We start from the raw sequence: 23,235 nt of genomic DNA on the forward strand, positions 1-23,235 counted from the left end.
TGGTCTTATATATAGAATCCTGAGAAATCTACAAAATAAACCACTATAACTAACAAATTAATTACATAGTACATGATCAATACACAGAAACAAATCTGCTCTATATACTCTAATGAACAACCTAAAAATAAAATTAAGATGGATCCTAGTTATAGTACTGTTAAAAAGAATAGGATACTTACGTGAGGTATACATTTAACAACAACACAAGGTGTTTAGACCGAAATATAAAGTGCAAAAGATCACTAAAGACTTAGCAAAGATTTAAATCAATGGAAAGCTACTCCATTATCACAGAAGGAAATACTTAATAGTTGTTGTTAAGATGACAACACACCTGCATAGTCAATACAATCCTTTTCAGAGCTCCGATGCATATTTCATAGATGTGGAAAAGCTGATCTCAAAAAAATAAAAAATAAGAAAATTCGAAAGATCTAGAAAATCCAGAGTACTCTTGAGAAATAAAGTTGGAGAACTCACACATCCTGGTTTGAAAGCCTGTCATGAAGTTACATTGAGCAATGGAGTGTGATACTAGCATGCTGCTAAGGATGTAAATGTAGAAAAGAATGGAGAGCTCATAAATAAACTCTCATTTGTGGTCAATTGATTTTGGCATGGTTTCCAAGATGACTCAAGGGGGAAAAATCTTTATTAATAAATAGTCTGGAATAACTGACTGCCAAGTATCAATAAATGAAATTGGACTTCCTTTTTATGTAAGAATTAACTTATAGTCATAAACATTATCATATGAGCTGAAACTATAGAATCTTAGGAGAAATAAAATGAGTATTTTTGGGAGGAGGTGACATGGCGGCGGCGCTGCTGCTGGCTTTGAGCTTTGCGCTCCTGGACCACCAAGGCGCCTGCGCGGCGGCGTGTACCATCTTAACCTCCATCAGCGAAGCCGGCTCCAAGACACACTTTACATGCACTCTGAACAGCAGTGCCGTCGACATCCTTGGCCACCGCTGGATGAGAGGTGGCAAGGTACTGCAGGAAGACACGCTACCTGACCTGCAGATGCAGTACTCGGTGGACACAGATGAAAGCGCTGGGGAGTATTCCTGCATCTTCCTTCCTGAGCCCGTGGGGAGGAGCAGCATCTTTGTGGAAGGACCACCCCGGATCAAGGTCGGGAAGAAGTCAGAGCATTCTAGTGAGGGGGAGAACGCGAGATTGATCGGCAAGTCTGACTCATCCCACCCTCCTGTCATTCAGTGGACCTGGTTTAAGACCTCTGACTCTGGGGACCAGGTGATCACCAATGGCTCTGAGAGCAAGTACCTCGTGATATCCACACCGGAGAGATCTGAGCTGATCATCAGAAACCTGGACATAAATAGCGACCCTGGCACCTACATGTGTAACGCCACCAACTCCCAGGGTACTGTCCAGGAGAGGATGACACTGCGTGTGCAAAGCCGTCTGGCCGCCCTCTGGCCCTTCCTGGGCATCGTGGCTGAGGTCTTGGTGTTGGTCACTATCATCTTCATTTATGAGAAGCGACAGAAGCCCGACCAGTCCCTGGACGAGGATGACCCTGGTGCTGCCCCACTGAAGGGCAGCGGCCATCACCTGAACGACAAGGACAAGAACGCCACCTGAATGGTGGAGCAGGCGGGGGTTGGAGCGCACCTGACCCCAGCCCAGCGTCCACCTCCACGCCCATTCCCATCTGTCCCAACCCGGGTGAAGACAGAGCCTCACCGTGCAGAAAGCCCACCTGGAAGAAGCAAGCCGCCCACAGCACCCCTGATTCTAGTTTAAACTAAACGAGGTTTCTATGCAGAGAATCCATTCCTTAGGGGGTTCTATTTGATTTTTTCCCCTTCCCTTTTTTTAAGCTTGTCACTACAACCCTGTGGAGTGGGAGAGTGGGGTCTTGTCCTTGGTCAGGAGGGAGAGGCCAGGACAAGCTCTGACTTCTTGGTGGAGCGGGGCCACCACCTGCTCCCCTGTATGGGACTGCCCATCCTCACCATGGGCAACATGGCTGGGCCTGCTGGGACCACACAAATAAAGACCTACCCAGCCAAAAAAAAAATGAGTATTTTATTTATTTATTTTTATGTGCATGAAGGTATGTATGTGCACCTGAATTCACCTGAACGTATGTATGTGCACCACACACCTGTCTGGTGCCTGAGGAGTCCAGAAGAAGGCATTAGATCCCTGGAACTGGAGTTATGGATGGTTGTGAGTCACCACGTGGGTGCTGAAAATCAGAGCTGTGTCCTCTGCAAGAGCAGCAAGTGCTCTAAACCACTGAGCCTTTTTCCAGCCCCAGAAGGACTATCAATCTCTAGATAGATAGATAGATAGATAGATAGATAGATAGATAGATAGATAGATGGATGGATGGATGGATGGATGGATGGATGGATGGATGGATGGATGGATGGATGGATGGATGAATGGATGGATGGTGGGTGGACGGATGGACAGATAGACAGATAGATAGATAGATGGATACACATACACACATGTTAAGTAAGATTCATAAACGTAAGTGACAAAAGAACAAAATTAATCATGTTTGGCCAGAACTGAAAATTAATTGGCCCAGACTGGTCTCAGACTCACAGTTCTCTTGACATGACTTTGTAGGTGTGTGACCATGCCTAGCTGAAATTGAGAGGTTGTTCTGCAAAGACCTCATCCATTGTCAATACAGACACAAAAGCCTGCAACAAGTTACTGAGTCCAATGGAATAAAAAAAAGTGTTAATTCAAGAAGAATTTCCTAAAGCATATGAAACTATTTTGCAATTGAAAAATCAATTAATAAGGTGAAAAAAGCTACAGAATGAGATTTCAAAATGTTTATAAACCAAAGGTTTGAGCATGACTTGCATTCAGAATAAATATAAAATACAACTCAATATTAAAGAGAGAAACCATTTTTACAACAAAAACCAAAACAGGCAAATAATATTTTCAGACATTTTCCCAAAGATAATGTGTAACTAGCTGACAAATATATGAAAAAAATCATGAGCCATTAAGAGAAATGAAAACCCCCAAAGACATACTACTTCCTACCTCTTAGGATAGCTGTAAACAATAACACAAATAATGACAAGCTTTAGGAAGCATGTAGAAATATTGGACACTCTTGGTTTTTTGTGGCAATGTAAAATGGTGAAGCCACTTTGGCAAACAGGCAGGTAGATGCTCACAATATCAAGCAGTATTCTCCTGACTTAGAACTTAGACTTAGACAGCATCTTTAACAAATGTTGTTGGGAAAAATGGACATTAATCAATTCCAAGTTGATAGATTAGACTGGAAACTCAGAAACTTCCAGAAAAAAGAATAAGGGGTACCCTTCAAGATACAGACCCAGATTAGTGAATCTCTCAAACATCATCAGAGGAGTTTCTTTGTTCAATGGATGATGGTTAATGCAGAAACTCACAGCTGGTCAAAGCGCAGAGACCAAGTGTCAGTGGAATGCTCAGCCACAAATGGGACATCTATATCACGCCCTTCCCCCAAGGCTCAGGGATCTTCATGGAAGAAGGGAAGTAAATATTTTAAGAGCTAGGGGTCTAGGAGGATCAGAACAAAACAGTATCTTCTAGACATGACAAGACCGCTGTACTCAAGAACTCTAAGTACCTGTGGTTGCTTGCCTAAGAGCTGCACAAGATGGAGCCCATCAACAGTCTATGGTGGAGTAGAAAGGAGTTTACTCCTAATTGCAGAGCTGTGGGAAGCTGATGATTGCTGAGGGAGTGTCAGTTTTCTTTATGGGTGTGGCTCCTGGAAGGCTGACCACTCTCCAGTGGAAGGTCCCACACCTATGAGTACATGAACAGCACAAAATTAGAGTCAATGGGTTATGCTTTTAAAAATGGATATAAAGTTGGGGGTGGTAGGGACTTGGGGTGGACCAGGGAGGAGTTGACGGGAGGAGTTGGTGTGAATATGATCAAAATACAGTGTATGGATTTCTCAAAGAATTAATAAAATATTTTAAATTTAAAAAGAAATTCTTAGGCATATGTCTGAAAGAAATGAAAATGTATGTTTATATAAAATGTACATGAATGTTAATAACATCTTTCATAATAGAACAGAGGCTTACCCAAATGTACATTAACGGATGAATGGATAAAATGTGATAGATTCACATAATAGAATACTATTCAGTCATAAACAAAATGAAGGTCTAATAATATGCTAAACATGGTGAACTCTGAAGACTTTGTGCTGAGTGAAGGACATAAAAGGCCATATACTATATAAAACATGTACCAAAGATGTTTAGAATAAGCAAATCCAGAGATACAGAAAAATAAATGACTAATCGTCAGTGACTGGAAGGGGGAGAAATTAGGGGCTGAATGGTAATTGATATGAAATGTACTGAGGGATTAAAATAAAGGAGCCTAAACTAGGCAGTGGTGGTAGCTACACAACAATTTGCGTATGATAACCACCGAGTTTCATGCTCTCAAAAGGTGATTTATGGTATGCAAATAATATCTCCAAATTATTGTATAAAATGTCTGTCCTCTTTCTGTTTTGCTTCTCTATCATGCTGGACCTTAAATGTGAATTTCTTGAATTATTCCATGTTCCATAATGACTACTCCATTAAGGAGCTTTTTCTCCTCCTCCTCTTCCTCCTTCCTCAAGTGCTTACTCCTAATAGTTGGAGGAAACTCAAGTTCCTCTCTACTCAGTGGTAAATATCACAAACCTTGTCCTCATGAAGCGGTGCTTGCTCCTGTCCCTTGATCGGTCCTAATAGGCTAACAGGCTTTCAAGGACTGGAACATGTGCTTGAATGTCACACACATGGCAGAGTGACATTCAAAGGCGAGAACGTGAAGATGACTCAACACAAGTGGGAACAGCAGCATGAATATCATCCTCCTAAGCTGGTGTCATCCTGGGTGGCACCTAAGCTGTGGTGGATGCGGGAGAGCATGGGTTGCTATGTGGTTGGGGGGTGGGGGTGTGAAATGTAAGAGAGAGATAAACTCAGAAGCTCTGGAACCCCCAGAAGAAGAATCACAGCCATATTTTGTCTACATTTCCATTTTGGTAGGAAGAGATGGTTCAGATTTTTAAAAAGAAAAGGAAAAGAAATTTCTCTCTTGAAATTATTTGTATTCGAAGCCTGAAGCAAAGCAGCCAGAAGTAAGACAGAATTTCAAGCTGCATCTCAACCATCTCATATTCATTCCAAATCATGAATGGAACACGTAAGACCTCTCAGAATGAAAACAACTGACTGAGGTAGTCTCTCCTAATGGGATGACTGCATTTCATAAGCAAGTTGGGCTTATGCTCTCCCAGTTCCTGAGCTTGTAAATGCCAGGAACACTGCATCACCTCCCTCATGACATTTCACAAAGCTCTCAGAAAGGAGAGCTTAAAGAAACAGAGAAAAATAAAGCACAAAGTCTGTATGGCTTTCTGCTCATTGCCAAGTAACCCAGAGAGCTCTTTAATTATTTAAGACTTTGCTCAGTGTAAATGTGTATATGAATTTGTATGTGTGTATATGTATTTAGCGCATAGGCATGACATACATATATTCTAAATTGAATATATATATATTATATATATATATATATATAATATATATATACTAGATTGAATCATTTGGATTTGTTGATATTTGTCCATTTTAACTTAGAAAATATTTTCATATGGCTCAATTCAAAATTCCTACACAATCTGAAAGTTTGCATGAGGTGAGTCTGAAAATTTGATAATTCCAAACAAGTACCCAAGAAGTTAGATTTCCACATTTCTCACAGTGAAGCTGCTCATGGTAAAACATTTGTCCTGTTTGGTATACTTTCCTATTGTTAGATCATCTCAGCCAGTCACAGGCATGTGATTTCAAGGGCTGTTTTAGATTTATTACCATTTCAGAAAGTGGCAAGGCTGTGAGAAAGAGAAGAGTTATGAGTAGTGATAAAATGGTTTAAGTAATGATTTTCTTTTACATACATTTTAAAAAGGGGTAAAATCAAGTCACATATGATAACAAGGTACACATACCCGCAATTCCAGCCCTTGGGAGGCTGAGGCAAAAGGAGCATGAATTTGATGACAGCCTTGGTTACATAGTGAGACTCCCATCTAAAAAAAATCTGTAAAATAAAACTCTTGTATAAATATACAATGAACACACATTATATTTTTAAGTTAAATTTATTATTTGACTGTAGCTGGAGTTATCTCCAGGCCCGCCTGGGCCCGCAGCCACTCAGACCCAAATAAATACTGATAGGCTAATGTTATTTAAAACTGCTCAGCCATTAGCTCAGGCCTACCACTGACTAGCTCTTATACTTAAACTCAACCCATTTCTGTTAATCTATATGTCTCCACGTGTTACATGGCTTTACCTGTTGCCTTTACATGCTGCTCCCTAGACGGCAGGCTGGCCTCTCCTGACTCAGCCTTCCTGTTCCCAGAATTCTCCTCTCTTTTTGTCCTGCCTATACTTCCTGCTTGGCTACTGGCCAATCAACACTTTATTTATTAACCAATCAGAGCAACACATTTACAGCATACAGATATCCACAGCATTTAACAATGTCACCAATCTACATAACACATTCTGATTGCTCTCACCCCATTTTCTCTTATCTCCCTCCTACCACCATCACTTCCCTCACTCACCCCCCGTGCCCCCCCACACACAAATCCCTTTCTCACACTCGTGTCTTTTTGTTTTGTTTTGTGATCCACTGGACTTAACTGGGGGCATCCACTTGACCATGAGTGTGGAAGTATCCACTGGAGAATGGTGAGATCACCAGCAGGCACAAAGCTGAAGACAATGACCTAGCCTTCTACAGGCCCAGTGCTAGCAACCAGAGCTGCTATGAGTGTTATGATTGTAATGTCTGTGTCATGTCCAGAAGATAGCATTTTAAAGCTTTTCTCCCAATCATCTGGACATTAAATTCTTTCTGCCCCATCTTCTGAGATGTTCCCCAAGCCTTAGAAGGGGTGGTACAAATATCCTCTCTAGGGCTTCACATTTAACAGTCACTTATTCTCAGCATTTTGAGCAGCCATGAGTGTCTGCATTTATTCACTTCCATTCATTATGAAGGAAAGATTATCTGATCCAGGCTGAGAGTATCACTTGTCTATGTGTATAAACATGAATGTTTAAAAGATGATGTGATACCATGTCAACTTAGCAAAGTAACAGTATTAAGTTCTCTCCTACAGTCGATGATCTCTTCAGCTATAGGTTTTGACCAGGTTTACAATTTTAGGTATTCATTGTCTCCTATGCAGTAGAGTTCAAATTCAATCACACAGTGGCCGGTTGGCCTCATAAGAATTATGCCAATACTGTACCAGTGGGCCCTTCTTGCCTAGGAGATTGGTATGGTATGCAAGGCAAGGTCCACACTCAAGTGAAGTCTTACATGTTTTCTAACTTAGCAGCCTGCCTAACAATGTCTGCTGCTACATACATTAGTCAGCAGGGAGGGAGAGAGATTTTGTTTCATTCTCTTTGAAAAGGAAAAGTAGCTATTATAATCAACTCAATGAAGAACTCCAAGAACTCTACATATGTATGGAGGGAATTAGGAATTATAACATGATTTCACAAAGTTTTAAAAGTTTTCTTTCACATGTTGGATACAAGTATAAGGAAATTGTCTAAGGCTTTGGGAAGGATTCTGGCAAGGGCTGATAAAAGGGTTATACTCAAGGGCTAAGGGATTACCAAAAGGGCCATATTTATAAGGCAAGAATACAGAGAAAATTGTATTCAGTTAAAATTGAAACCATGAGAGGTGTGGAATAAACATTTTAGTTTAGTAGAAAACAGAATAGGAGTCATAAAAATAACCCACAGCTGCTGTCTCAAAACCCAGAAGTTGCTTTATGTCTGTCTGTCTGCCTGATTGACATGCAAAGCTGTCAAAAGTTGACTGAGATGAGTCCTTAACATTGCTAATATCAGTTCATCCTGAGGATTTGCATAGAAATTGTAGGTATTACCTGCTTCTGCAAAAATAATAATTCTCTATTGGCCCACTGTCAGTTTCCTCCACCACCACCAACAATATAGAGAAAACTATGACATACTATCTCTATTCCTCTCCGAAGATAAGGGTCAACGCCCCAGAGTGGTCAAGAATAATCTTCATCTGAGTTCTCCAGGCACCAGACAAGCCAGACAGATACAGTGGGCCCTTCTTTTGGTAGTTTCACAGTAAGGATGCTCTGGCTATATCTGGTGAAATGTGAGTTCTAGGGCCTAGAAATACTAAAGCACTTGGAATTCTCATGTCACTCTTCACTATCATGGATCTTCCCCACACAGTTTTCATCTCTCACTGAAGGATAATTTACTCCTAAAATAAAAACATTCCTGTGCACCTTTCATTTAATTAAAATTTTTTAATGAGCATATTTGTTCTAGATACATTATTGTTGCTGTGATAAAACACTGACCAAAACCACTTTGAGTAGGAAAGGGTTTATTTTAGCTTAGGAATCTGCAAGCAGGCACTGAGCCCTGGAGGAGTGCTGCTTACTGGCTTGCTTTCCATAGCTTGCTCAACCTGCTTTGTTATAGAATCCAGGACCACCTGCCCAGGGATGGCACAACCCACAGTGGGCTGGGCCCTTCCACATCAATAATTAATCAAGAAAATGCCCCACAGACCTATCTGACGAAGGAAATTCCTTGATTAAAGTTCCCTCTTTTCAGGTGACTCGGTTTGTGTTAAGACGACAAGAAACTAACTAGGAAAACTGAAGGGACTCTAGCCGGCCCGAGTATGGCAGGCATGGTTCTGACCGGCTTTCCCTTCTCCCCCATTCCCTCTGCCTTGCTAGAAACTATTAGATTACATTCCTAAAGCTAGCCACCGAGGTCTGTTAACTCATTAGGCCACTTCCTCCTCCTGAGGCTGACTACCAAGGTCCAGGTATCAGGGCATTGAAGTCCAGCATCCAAAGCTTCCTTTGGCTCACCTAATTGACAATCCCAATTAAAATTGAACATCTCATCCTACCATGGGATTTCTCCTTTTGCTTTTGTGAACCACCATTTGCCTATGGGTCTCATCTGTCTCCTCTCTATGCAGAGGTAGTCCTTTATCCCCCTCGGGGACAAATATCCCTGCCCTCTCTCCCTTGTTCCCTTCCTCCTCTCCTTCATCCTCTTCCTGCCCTTTGTTCCTCTGGGGTAAATAAATCTCCTTTGCTCTGAGAACTTGGTCTTGGGGCTCCAGAGCCAATACTGATCCCTTTAAAAACATTTTGATGAAAATAGCAAAACATTTAAAAAATTAATAGTACCTCTGGCCATCCAGCAAATTTATTTTAAAAAAATTCAAATTTTGTGGTGGCAAACACTTTTAATTCTAGCACTCAGGAGGCAGAAACAGGAAGATCTCTGAATTTGTGGACAGCCTGGCCTACATAGCGAGTCCCAGGTTAGCCAGGGCAACACAGTGACTCAACAAATAAACAAATAATAAAGATATGGAAAATATAGCAAACATTTTATGAAAACAATATGCTTAAATTGACTATAATCTGGAGAAAGTATTATTAACATTTCAGTTTGGATTCTTAATTTTTCTATTTACATATAAAATATGTCTTTACAAAACAATTCAATAAAATATTATCTCATGCATTATCAACATATCATTAACATTTTCAAGCAGTAAAATATGGCTTACAATAAACTCTAGCAGCTGCATGGTTTCTCTGGTGTTTGGAAAGCTGTAAGACACTTTATAACTTTTTATATGGTATCAAATTTAAATTGTATGCTATTTAAGCACTTAAGGTACATATATAATGTTAAAATGAAGATTAAAATTCCTCCCAGTAGGATTGAGAGATGTTCAAGCATTGAGATTTTTTTTTTGTTTACTATCAAATCACCCATCGCAAGAACATTGTGTCATCCTAAGTCTTCCTGTTAGAAATGAGGATGGGATGGGCAGGAACACACTGCAGCATGTTCACAGTGGCACCTAGGATAGGTGTTTATCAAACACTGTGTTCAAGAGAAATGGTATTCATATTTTGTTCTATGCTGAAATCCCAGTTCAGGGTTGTATTGTGTGTCAGAACTTTTCCTGGGAAGATGCAACACACAAGTCTACTCACCCCTGATAGGAAACTCAGACCAAAGTACAGACACCAAAAAAGTCCAGCTTGGTGAACCAATGGACTTCATTGGGGTTATTTACAGGAATATGGGGGGGGGGCAGTTACTCACAGGGGCAGAAATGACTCAAAGACAGCCGCATCACCAAAGCCCACCCCGGCATGGGTAAACCTGGGGACCTGGAGTCCAGTGCAGAGCCTGCAGTCAGATCAACGGGTTGGGGAGTGACTCTGGTCTTAAAGTCAGAGTCTCTTCTGGGCAGCTCAGCTGATCTCTGCTTCTTCCAGGCGCTGGTCTGGTCTCAGTCTTCTTCGCAGGTTGTGTACTCTCAGCCTTTTATTTCTTCCTCTGGCACAGATGGGCCTGGTGAAGCTGGTCAGTTTCAGGGACTCCCAGAAACTGTTTTGAGTTGTCTACCTGCTGCTGGAAGAGCTTCCCTGCAGGATGGGAATTTTCAAGATCAGAGGACATGGTTACACAAGATGCTGAAACATTAGATTTAGAAGCATAAAAATAATGCAGAAGTCAAGCCAGTAACCTTCTAGAAGTTTCTAGAAGCACCGAAGTGTCACAGGAATGTGTAATTTGCTACCTTGAACAGTTATGCCTGAAGCCTGGGTGATCTGTAGTCCAATGATAATAGGAATGGGGACGGATTAGCTAAGGGTCCAAGAAAATTACCAAGAAAGAAAAGCTTAAGAGTGGTGGATCTGGGATGACAGGCCAGCAACACCTTGGGCTTTGTGTGGGTGCTCACGGAACCAGCAGCAAACAGGCTTCTTGTGCCCCATCAGAACCAGTAGGTCTGAAATGAGCTTGCCTCTTGGGCACGAGCACAGCCTTGGAATGGGGAGTGGGTATGAAAATGGACTACATGCCTATGCCATGAGGAGAAAAAACATTCAGATCGAACGAAGCCAGCTCCAGCCTCAGGAGAGCCAGATAGTTGCACTTTCTGTCCACGTGGCTTCTGGGGCAGAAACAAAGCTTCCATGTGACTCTAACAGTTCTTTCCAGAACACTCTTCTCCTTCCTAATGTGAATCGGATTCCCTATCACCTTGGTTTCCCAGGACCTGGTGTGAATGCGCCATGATGGCGAAAATTTGGATTGGTGAAGTTGGCCCTGTGGTTATCCTTCAAGGATTTGGTTTTCTAACCTGGCTTTGTAGACCCCACTCATCTCTTGTTACATTAGATTTATGAATAATTTGACCTCTCACTGTCTGTTCTCCCCAGTAGGAAGTTCTTTCTGTAAAGTGACTAACCACACCTCTTCACACTTGTCAATGTGTGGGTGGGTGCCCTGTTTTCTTGGTCAGTTTATACAAGGTAAGTTTCTTTTCTGCCCTTTGATGTCAGGGAAAAAAAATAAACCGAGAAATGAGGCTCAGAGACAGAGACAGATGGCATTCACAAGGAGACAAAGAGAGACAAACCATGCCTGAGACAGACAGAAAGAGAAAGAGATATAAAGAGAAACAAAGAGCCAGAGAGAGTGAGAGGGTGAGAGCGAGAGGTCACCGAGAGAGGAGACAGGGAGCTGTTGGAGGGAAACCAACTCATTCTAGGAAAGTTTCTAAACTCTTTCCTTTCTTTTAATTTTCCTTTCTGAATGGGAAGATATTTGTGTTCACTTATCAAAGGTTTGTAGGGGGAGCTATTATTTTCAGACTTAGCTGGGGACTTGGCTCCCGGGCTGATCCAAGCTCCTCACCTTCTTGCTTCTATGCAGGCACCATTCGTGGCAAAGGTTTCAGCTCCCCAGAAACAGGAAGGGCGAGGGAAAAGAGATGGAAGTGCTTTGGAGCAAGCAACAAAATCCAGGTGCTCGGACTCTGCCTGTGTCAGCAGAGGGAGAGACCATCTTTACCTCCATCCCCTTTCCTCCCTTCCATAGATACACGTCTCTCTGTAGCATTGGATTCCCAAGGAACCCTACAGTTTACAACAGGCGCTTTCTTTTCAAACATTCTTAATTGGTATGTAAAATAATGGGTTTTGTTATAACATTTACAAACGCTTATTAGTGTTTTGCTAATATTCACAAGACCCAGGACACGGTTCTTTTCCTCTTACCCTCATCTTGCTGATTCTTTGCTCTCCACGAAGTAAGTGTGTGTGTGTGTGTATCTTGATATAGAATATTATATATATATATACATATATATATATATACAGTTTAATATACAACACACACATATGTCAAGATTCCACATATGAGAGATGTAATGTTTGTCTTCTGAGTTGGATTTATTTTGTTCACATGATCATTTCCAATTCCATATATTTTCTTGCTAATGGTATGATTTTAGTCTTTATAATTGATTGAAATTGTATTGTATGCAATGCCCATTTTCTTTATCTGTTCTTCTGTTGACAGCCATCTAGCTTGATTCCATATTTTTGCTATTGTTACAGGCACTGTTTTTCTTGTTACCATCATTAATAAAGATTCCTAGACCAGTAGAGGTAGAGCTCAGTGACCATACATTTTCTAAACACATGAAGCCCTGGGTCCAACTCCAGTGCCATCAAAAAGAGCAGAGGCAAAGTCCAAAAGAATGAATGCAACTTCTAGCAGCTGATAGTGTGGTCCTAAGAGAACTTACATAGTAACAACCTATTCAATGTACACAGTGAGTTCAAGTCTCAAGTTTCCCTTCCAAGCCTTTCTTCCTTTTTTTTTTTTTTTTTTGTTTTGTTTTGTTTTTCGAGACAGAGTTTCTCTGTATAGCTTTGTGCCTTTCCTGGAACTTGCTCTGTAGTCCAGGCCTGCCTCTGCCTCCCGAGTGCTGGAATTAAAGGCGTGTGCCACCATCGCCTGGCCCAAGCCTTTCTATTAGGGCAACACAGAGCCATTCCTCATGGGTCAGTGTTCAGCTCTATATGGCACCATTTAACTTTAAGAAAGTAATTTACCAGCCAAGTGGTGGTAGCACACACTTTTGATACCAGCACTCAGGATTCAGAGGCACGTGGACTTCTGAGTTTGAGGCCAGCTTAGTCTACAGAGCAATTTCCAAGACAGCTAAGGCTACACAGAGAAACCCTGTCTCAAAAAACAAAAAATAGCCGGGCGGTGGTGGCGCACGCCTTTAATCCCAGCACTCGGGAGGCAGAGCCAGGCGGATCTCTGTGAGTTCGAGGCCAGCCTGGGCTACCAAGTGAGTTCCAGGAGAGGCGCAAAGCTACACAGAGAAACCCTGTCTCGAAAAACCAAAAAAAAAATAAAAAAAGAAAAGAAAGAAAAAGAAAAAAAGAAGAAAGAAAGAAGGAAAGAAAGAAAGAGAGAGGAAAACAGTGATTTACCTCTCAGCTTCCTTATATGAGAAGCTGAAGCCATGCTTGCTTACCACGCATGTCTCACAAAGCATGAACTTTAAAACCAAAATGATGGGAAAGACAAAGTTCCCCACTTGGCTCCTTATTTTTAGCATTGTTGTTGTTGCTGTTATTATTGATATTAAGCCTTGTCTAACGCCGTCTGTACTTCTGGTAGTCAGCCTTTTATCACTGGGACAGAATACCTAAGCTAACAGAAATGTTTAATTTGGCCCAGGGGTTCAGTTCATGGTTGCTTGGCACTATTGGCAACGCAGCACGTAGCAGGGAGTATGTAAGAGAAGAAGAAGCATATGGTGGCAGAGAAGGGGGAAGAGGAGGAGGGGGAGGAGGAGGAGAGAGGAGGAGGGGGAGGAGGAGGAGAGAGGAGGCACTGGGTCTGGATTCCCACAGCCTCCTTTGAGGACACCTCTAGTGACCTGAAGACTTCCTACTAGAACCTTCCTAAAGATCCCGCCACCTTCCAGTGGCACTATGGGCCTTTCATGTATCTTTGTAGGGGACAGTCCAGGTTCAAGATACCACTATTTCCCTGGGCTGGATACCTCTTGGTGTGTGCAGTGGCATTGTGGTGCTTCTATGGAATAAGGGCTGCTCTGGCCACTGCCTGAATAAGGTCAAAAGAGGAAGAGTTACCCTCAGCTCCCTCCTCTCCCCACCCACCCTGTGTGCTCTTTGCTGGAGCAGCAGTGGCTGGGACATGCATCAGACTTCTTCAGTCGTCTGAGCTTAGTGCAGAGAAGGGAAGTGATGTGTCTGGTTCTCTTGGACTAAGATGACCTCAATACAGGTCCTTGCTGAGGGTTTTGTGCATGGCTCATACTTATGGGCACCTGCATTTGTTCCCTACTAATAAATCACCACAAACTTGGGGCCTTAAAGCCAAAGCCACATTCATTCTCCGGCCTCACAGTTTTGGAGATCAGAAACTTGAAAAGAAGATGTTGAAAAGTCCCCACTCTCTCCCACTTTCTGCTGGTGGCTGGCAAATCTTGGTGTTCCGTGCCTAATAGATGTGTCACTCAAGCTTCGACCTTGGTTATCATGTGGCCTTTCTCTGAGCGTCTGTGTCCTCTTCTCACAAGGACATCAGTCATGGTCCTATTCCAGCATGACCTCATCTGAACTTTACTGATTACAATGGCAAAGACCCTGTTTCCAAATAAGGTCACATAGTAGAGGTTAGAATATCAACATGCCATTGTAGGGGACAGGATTCAGCTCCTAATAATATAGTCTACACAAAATGGAGCTCATGATCTGCCCTTTTTAGATCACAGGCGGTTGAGGTCAGCAGCCATCAGAGTGTGCAGTGAATGGCAGCCTTTCTTACTACTGTGGGGGCCCTGATCTGGGTAGAGCATGCCAGGCACAAGGCATAAGGCCTGCGAGGGGCCTCAGCATCTCCAGAAAGCTTCTGTGGGCCCCATCTTAACAGAAAAGGGTCTTTTTTCAAAGGAAGCTAGTGTATGTATTATCTGGGAGACTGAAAGCTTCTTGACATTTAAAGCAACACCTTTCCATATAGGAAGGAAGATGGAGAGGAAGGACTACTATTCCAGTAATGGATACACTTGAACATTTATTGGAACATGACCACTAATTCACTGAGTATCCCTGATCAACTCTATGGCTCTGAAAAAAATAAAAAGGTATTGACAAATGATGTCCCTGGGGCCCCTGGTAGGAGCATGACTCTGGATTGTAATAAGTTCCTCATAGTCTCATGTTGCTCTCATAAAAAAAATGATCTCAGGAATCTTGTCTGTTCATTCAACAAAAGTTGCTTTCCTGTATCATGACTTGATTTTTTCATATTCATTGTTCCTTTGAGATATAAAATTGATGCATGTTGATAATGTAAAGATGGGAAAATAAATTTAAAATCACATAAAATCAATAGGATTAAGGAGTTATTGCCATTTGACAGTGAGTAAATGTTCTCACCATGGTAACCTTTAGCATGACTTCAGCCACCCTCAAAGGGCACCAAGGAACCGCAAATTGCAGACCCAAACCAAAGAGGAAGCATGGGCAGGGTAGCCTGGAGAATCTGTGTGGCAGACACTATTGGCCTACCCAGCTGTCAGTTTCCTGCTCTTACCTCTATTCTAGCCATAAGCACTGAAACTGTTCATCCTCTCTCTTGCCTCCTGGATGACTGTGTGAAGAGACAAAAGAAATGAATCAAGCATCTCCCGTGATAATTCTTGTTATCTTACTAAAAGAAACAGAAAACATGGCATCACCTTTTCTTATCTCTTCTTCCCCTTGCCTACAATACCTGGAGTGACAACAGAATGCCTCTCTATTGGATGTTAGAAAAGACTGTTGTGGCTGAGTTGTACCCCCATAAGATTCATCTGTTGGAATTTAAATGCTGGTACCTTATGATAGAATTGTGTTTAGAGTCTTTTAAAAAGTAATTAAGTTAAAATGCATATATTAGGCTGGACCATAATCTAATCTGGCTGGTGTAAGAAGAAATTAGGAGGTGAAGGAAGACTCAGTGAGAAGAGCATAGTTAGAAGATAGCCACTATGAACCAAGAAAAAAGGCCTCAGAGGTCACCAGCCCTGCTTGCTCTGGGACTGCGGACTGCAGCCCTCAGCCCTGTTGAGAAAGGAATTTTTGTTTAGTTAATTTTTGTCATTTACGTTTTCTTGTGGCAGCCTTGGCTAATAAATAGAAATGGCTAATTACTTAAGTTGTTGATAGCAGTGTCCTGTTGCTTTCAGTTGAAAGCGTTCTGAGTAATTTCCAATTCTTTAGGAATGTGTGTGTGTGTGTGTGTGTGTGTGTGTGTGTGTGTGTGTGTGTGTGTGTCTGTGTGTCTGTGTGTGTGTGTCTGTGTCTGTGTGTTGGGAGTGTGAGTGGGACTTTAAGATCCATGTAAGATTTTTAAATTATCTCATGTTCAAACAAACAAAATGCTATAGGTTTTTGGTTTTGACTGTGCAGTAGCTAGGTTTCCCTCTGTAGTGTCAACACAGCTTTTTCACAAAAAAATTCTCAATAGTCTTCACAAGAGTCCTTCAAAATACTATAATGAAAGGAACATTACCTTAATTAAACCAAAAAGGCACTTATCACTGCCATTGAATAAATTAACTTCAAACTTAATAGGGATACTACAGTCCAGGCATCTCAAAGTCAAAAGTTGTAACATTTGATAATTGTTAACAATGTGCGTGTATGTAATTATAGGCTTTCCAATGTCCTTAGTCATCATCCTTCTGAATTCTGCTGTGACCGTGGGGAAGATGGGTGCTGACAGCTCTGGGCTGGGTAAGGGTACTGCAGACCAAAATCCTTCTGCAGCCGCCAGACACTTCACGGGATTGTCCTCAGCAGTCCTTAGCTGCAGAGATTGCCACCTCTTAAAAGCTGTGCCCTATAGTAAAATATCGGATCACAGGTCCTGAAAAAGACAGGGGATTTCAAAACTAGTTATGCTGGAGTTGAAGGTCAGTTAGATAATTAAAGAAATGCAAGTCAAAATGCCAAAGCATTATGGCTAATGACAAAACATTGGCAACCAATACATGGGCAAACTCAGGATCTGTGAGGTTTACCGCATAGTCATTGTGCAATTGGCAAGGAGATAAACCCATACAGCACTGAGGCTGAAAAGAAGAAATTCACCCCGAGGGTGGATGGTTTTCTTTTTCTTCCATTGTGTGTGTGTGTGTGTAAAGGTATACATGTGTGTGCAAATGCATACAGAGGCCAGGAGATAAGCTCTGATATGATTCCTCAGGTGCCAGCTACATTTCCTTATGTTTTTTGAGATAGTCTCTCATTGGAACTCACCAAGTATGGATGGTCCATCAGTGAGTCTCAAGGGATCCATCCTCTCTGCCTCCTCAGTCCCGGGATCATAAGTTCATACTGCTATATCCAGGAGAGAAGTTGGGCAAACATTTTGCAATTATTAAGTAGAATGTGGAGATAGGAGGAAGTTCTGTATTTTAACCGTGTGTGTGTGTGTGTGTGTGTGTGTGTGTGTGTGTGTGTGTGTGTGTGTGTGTGTGCTTTGAAGGGTTTAATTTATCTCTCAATATTGTAACATAGGTTAAGAAGGTGGTATCTAAAGTGAGTGGAATTTAAATTGGGATTCAAGGTGTCCTTCGTCTGGATTCAACACCAGACACCAGGACCAATTTGTCAACTACTGACTACTGGAGCTACTGACTTGGAAAGTGGGTCCTGACAGGCTGTGAGAAGTCCACAAGTTTCCGTTCACATGGCTTGAAGCACATAGTACTTAAGGGTCAGCTTCATGTACCACACATGCTGAAGGGTTTCAGTTTGACGTTAGAGAGCTTTTAAACCTGAGGGACAACATCAACCACACACACACAGGTGAGTTTCATTGTTAAAACCATTGAAACTGGTTTGGATCCACACACCCCTCCCACAGGCTGCCAGAGTCCCTGTCCACATTTAGATATCATGGGAGGGTACAATCCTGCAACTTGGTACCCTGGTTTCTGTGGCAGAATTGTGTACCTTCCCTTCCAAAACACCCACCACCAAAAGAAGGTTTCCCCAAGCAGGGGGTGCTAAGATGGCCCAGCTCTGGGGTTCACAGAGGTTTTCACACACTGAGAACAAGAGAAACCACTCCTTTGAAAAACATTTAAGTTTCCAGGGGCACATTATTTAAATTCTATTCTGACTTATATCAATGACTAAAGAAATCATGTCTCCTCAATCCAGAGGGTGAAGAGTATTTTCCAACAGAGACCAAAAGAGGATTAATAGACTAGCCAAAAAAACAAAAACAAAAAAAACGATGTAATTTGAGTACTTCTGCGTAAACAAAGGCCCTTGTTTTATATTAATCAAAAGAATGAAAAGACACAAGGTTTGATTCTATTTTTTAAACTAAAAGTTTACCTCAAAAAGTTTGACCACTTTTAAGCTGAAATAAGTATGATGTTGAATAAATACCAGGTTTGTTGTAAAGTACATTGAGTTTAAAAAATATTTACAAGCTGTAGTTTGCTGTTGCGGTTTGCTTTGCATCTCTCTTGCTTTCCTTGCTCTTTCCTGCTATTGCCTGGTTACCACCTTCCCTTCCCCATCCCTCCATCATTGCTCAGACCCTTGACTGTGTTTCCCACCATCTTTCTTCCAAGGGAAGCTGGTTATGTTCAGGCATCACTGGCTGAAACAAAACGTAAAAGTTATTCTTTTTCCAGGGTCTAGTCTAGAAGAGAATGTATCATTTTGTGCTGACAAATGAGATATAAAAGGAAGTTTGCTGGGGGTGACTCAGAAGTACTCTCCTCCATGATAAGGGAGATGGGTACCAGAGGAGAAAGGCCAGATCAGAGCCACCAACTTGCACATTAAACCATGACAGAGTCAGTTCTCACTGGCATCGTGAAGTCAGATGTCTGGCTCTCTCAAGACTTCTTTTTTTTTTTTTTTTTTTTTTTTTTTTTTTTTTTTTTCGAGACAGGGTTTCTCTGTGTAGCTTTGCGCCTTTCCTGGAACTCACTTGGTAGCCCAGGCTGGCCTCGAACTCACAGAGATCCGCCTGGCTCTGCCTCCCGAGTGCTGGGATTAAAGGCGTGCGCCACCACCGCCCGGCAAGACTTCTTAAGTAAGTAGAATTGTCCCTATATTTTAATCCATGTTTTTATGTTACTTCTAGCCAAAATAAAAAAAAAAATCATCTTAATGTATATACAGGCTTAAAAAGAGATGGAAAATGTATTAAATAGAAAAAGTTAGAGTGAGTCATAGTAAACATGATTATATAACTGTGACCCCAAACATTGATTACAACAGGAATTGAACAGCAGCCCTCTCCAGGGAGACTCAGAGTGCTTGCCTTGAAGAAGTCCAATTTTAGCCAGGAGGTGGAGGTCCTGCAGGGTCTGGGAGAGAAGCTTAATGCTGTTGGAGGGAAGCTGGAAGGGAAACTGAGGCCGGGTGATGCAAGGCTTTGTGATACATTCTCGATAACTATGATTTTAATCCTCTCAGTAACAGGGCATGAGGACATGTGTGTTTGGAACAATGTCAGTATTTACATTCCTATGTAATGAAGAATCTCACTGGCCATTGTTCCCAGCTCTTGTCAGGGAGCTTCTAGCTCCCAAGGAGTGTGAGTGCCTTGGATCTTTGTGACAGACTCTGATCACTAATCAGGCAATTCCTTAGGATTGGTCATGCTGGAAAGACCACCTGTGTAGTTAGAGTTTGGGGCCTTTGAGCCTGACTGCTGTACATGTGGAGGCATCTCAAAACCCAGTTCAACCACATGGCCAATGGTTCAACCAATCATAACTGCTAATGAACTACTGTAAAAGCTCTATACATGAAGACGTGGCAGAACTCACTGGCCAACATGATGATGCAGTAGGTAGCCAGTGACACATCTTGAGCACACAAGAGCCAAAGTTCAAGGGACCTGGGTTATGGAATCTCAAACCCTGGGACTGGAATGGCTTCTCTGCAGCCCAAGTCTATAGATTGACTGTTGCTTCAAACAAACAAACATAAGAAACAAAACACTTCATATTTGGCCACAATGGACACAAAGGTTTGAAGTGAAGAAACCCAAAAGAAAGACTGGAAAATCAATACCATCCTGTGTGTAGCCCTTGAAGGGAGCTCACTGTTACTCCATGAAGCCTCATCACAGTGCATGCCATCACAGCCAAGGCGCAAACATTCCTCCCATAGTCCAAATCCATGTTTTTAGAGTAAATAATAACAACTGTCATCTAATGAGCAAGAATGAATAAGGTGCCAAACAACCTTGGGAGGTGGGGTTCATTTTGATAATGATTCTTCTTGAAGGTGCTTTTCTTTTTGTGAGTCATGCCACGGTGAGCTAAGGGTCTGGGTCGAGCATCTTCGCAAGAACTTTTTCTGTGACTCTAGCTTTGAATGTCAGCAGAATCAAGCTCTGAATACCACAGCACTGAGTTGTCTTCACCCTAAAATCCCTGCAGAGGAAGTTATGTCCCATTTATGGGGCCTTGCAATGAATCACAGAGACTGGGATACCTGGCGAACTTTTTCTCTCCCCTCTCTGCTTTCTCTTCCCTCTCACTCTCCCCCAAGTTACTCCCTTATGGAAGCTGTGTTCACTGGGGTGGGCAGTGCTTGGAGAAGGTGCTCAGCATCATGAGTAGGTCTGGGAGAGGCAGCAGAGGGACAGGAAACATGCAAAGGTCTGGGTCCTTTTTTAACCAACAGGTGCTCTGGATCTCAGAAAAGTAGAATGGGTGCTCTCTCCTGAGTAAGTGCTGTTTTTCCTACCTAAGAGAGCAGGAGCTGTCCTCAGATTACAGGGGTTTGTGCAGACATTTTCGGCAGGACCTGAAGCAGGGATGTGGGGATTAGTTTTGTTTTGTTTTTGTTTTTGCCTATGTTAAAAAAAATAAAAAGAGGCAATAATGCAGCCATTGAAGGAAGAAGTCAAAGATTGAGTGGTCCAGATAAGGTATACAGGGTCCTCCCTTATGCATGTGGGTACATCCCAAGACCTTTAGTGGATGCCTGAAGTCACAGTTAGCATGGAACTCTCTCTATGTATACTGTGACAAAAGCTTAATTTTCAAATTAGACACAGTCAGGGAGTGATAATAAGAATCATGAAATAGGAAGAAAATAATAATATACTATAGCAAAACTTATTGAAGTTGATTGTTTACTTCTAGAATTTTCCATTTAATATTCATAGATCATGATTAAGATCAGGTAACTGAAACTTTTAAAGCAGATAAAGTAGAGTGAGTAAGATAAAAATAAATATGTATGAAAATTCCATAAGAAACCCATTATTATGTATCATTAACATCTGCTACAAATTTTTTTTTTCAAGACAGGGTTTCTCTGTGTAGCTTTACACCTTTCCTGGGACTCACTTGGTAGCCCAGGCTGGCCTCAAACTCACAGAGATCCGCCTGGCTCTGCCTCCCGAGTGCTGGGATTAAAGGCGTGTGCCACCACCGCCCGGCCCCTGCTACAAAATTTAAAGGAAGACTGGAGTATACTATCTCAAAGATCCTTAGATTAAAGTGTGCTGGGCTTCAGCCTGTGTCTTCATAGTCCTACTTCCTCTTAGTCTCCTAATCGCTACAGTGGAGATGGTAATACTGCTCAATAACATCGATATGCAAGCTGGAACTAAGAGCAGTTATGAACATGGTGTAGCATTTGGCACAAAACAAGTAGCCACACAGTATTTACAACAATCTAACACAAAGTTGAAAAGCTACATGCAAAGAGTTGTGAAAACCACCACACGCTCTTAAGGAGTTTCACAGCTAGGGTGATCAGCATCCTTATTACCCACGTCTGTATTTGATATTCAGGACGTCACACTTTCAAGCCCTGGAAATCAGTGCCACTCAATCAGTGCCATCCAGTGCCTCTATTAAGTTCCACCAGGTGGTCGGCAGAAGTAGGAGACAAAAATCAACACCAGGGGGATTTCCATGTTACGTTTCTCCGAGAAGCATTTTTTTCAGCCTCTGAGACTTTGGGGTGGGAAGGCAGCCAGTAGCAAGTCCTGAGTAACCATGGCCACTCTGCCACCTCCTGGGTACATGAGGAAGGCAGCCAGTGGTCTGCTGACCCTGACAGCAAGGGCTGAATCAGGCTTGCGATATGACTCAGCTCTCCCTCCCTCAGCCTATTTTCGCGAAAGGCTCTGTCAAGATGTTCACATGCATGACAACGACAGTGAAGAGAATGAGTGATTTCTGGAAATAGCTCCACTTTGAGATGGTACCTCTTCATAGAGTCGACAATTTTAAGCCTGAGTCACAGATAGCAAAGCCATCAGCCGACCACACTTCCGGCATGCCAGGCCCTGTGGAGCCACTAGAGAGTGTATCCAACCAGTCCTGTGCCAAGAAGGAGACAATCTGGAGTTGGGCTGGCCCTGGTATCCCTTCTGAGCAGAGCACCTGAGGGAGGGAGGACCCAAAGCCTTTATCTGCTCCTGATCGAGAGGAGCTGTCCACAATTGCTTCTGTCTCGTGTCTACATCCTTGTCATCTCTGCCTTGTTTATCTCTTAGGTTGAGATACGTTCACATTTGAGCAATTTTTCTGCCCTGTGGAGAGATGAAGATCTGTGTAACTTGCCAAGCACCAGTTGTTTTTGCATGATAAACATGAGGTAGGTTTTCCAGAGAGTGTCTTTCATTCTGCATCACATGGCCTCACATCCACTTCCTGCGTGTTCACATCTGTTGGGCATCTTGAGAGCATCCAGCAAATGCTTACTTGTTGCACTGTACTTAAAAGCACACCAACTCTTGCTTCACCTCCAAATGCACCCTCTCTGATCCTCTCCTTCCTCTACTGAGCATGGAATGATAATTTCATCTTCCTTAGAGATGTACAAACACAGGTTACTCATAGTCTAACTCAGAACCTGAAATACAGTCAGATCCTACCTCAGGTGGTCAACCAGCTAGCTGTGTACAGAGGAAAACACCTTCTCCTCTTCCCAGCATCCAGCCTCAGCAGCAGGAGGCCTTCAAAAACCTCTAGAATGTGGATTGTGGCTAAGCCATTACTCTCCTGCTTTGAAAGTGGAGGATAGATGATTGTAGTTGTTTAAGAGAAAGTGTATGACTGAACTAGGAACTTGGCTCTACACTCTTCCTCCAGGAATTTCTAAGAAAGTTTTTCATTACAAATTACTCACAACCAACTGCCAAACTGGTCTGAGTAATGAAGTATACTGATCACTTCTCACAAGGAGCCCAG

The 23,235-nt window shown here is 42.3% G+C and overlaps 1 protein-coding gene across 1 annotated transcript; it reads left to right on the top strand.

Moving 5' to 3' along the window:
- The first annotated feature begins 816 nt into the window (after positions 1 to 816).
- LOC128103848 (basigin-like) lies at positions 817 to 1,614 on the top strand. The gene has a single exon (XM_052728492.1). The coding sequence runs from the start codon at positions 817 to 819 to the stop codon at positions 1,612 to 1,614; it is 798 nt and encodes a 265-aa protein (XP_052584452.1).
- The last annotated feature ends 21,621 nt before the right edge of the window (positions 1,615 to 23,235 follow it).

This window comes from Peromyscus californicus, unplaced genomic scaffold, assembly GCF_007827085.1.
Source record: "Peromyscus californicus insignis strain IS unplaced genomic scaffold, ASM782708v3 Scaffold_8__1_contigs__length_139910024, whole genome shotgun sequence".
Lineage (NCBI taxonomy): Eukaryota > Metazoa > Chordata > Mammalia > Rodentia > Cricetidae > Peromyscus > Peromyscus californicus.

What these genes read in the sequence shown, in the direction of transcription:
- LOC128103848 (XM_052728492.1), top strand. Translation starts at nt 817, where the DNA reads ATGGCGGCGGCGCTGCTGCTGGCTTTGAGCTTTGCGCTCCTGGACCAC.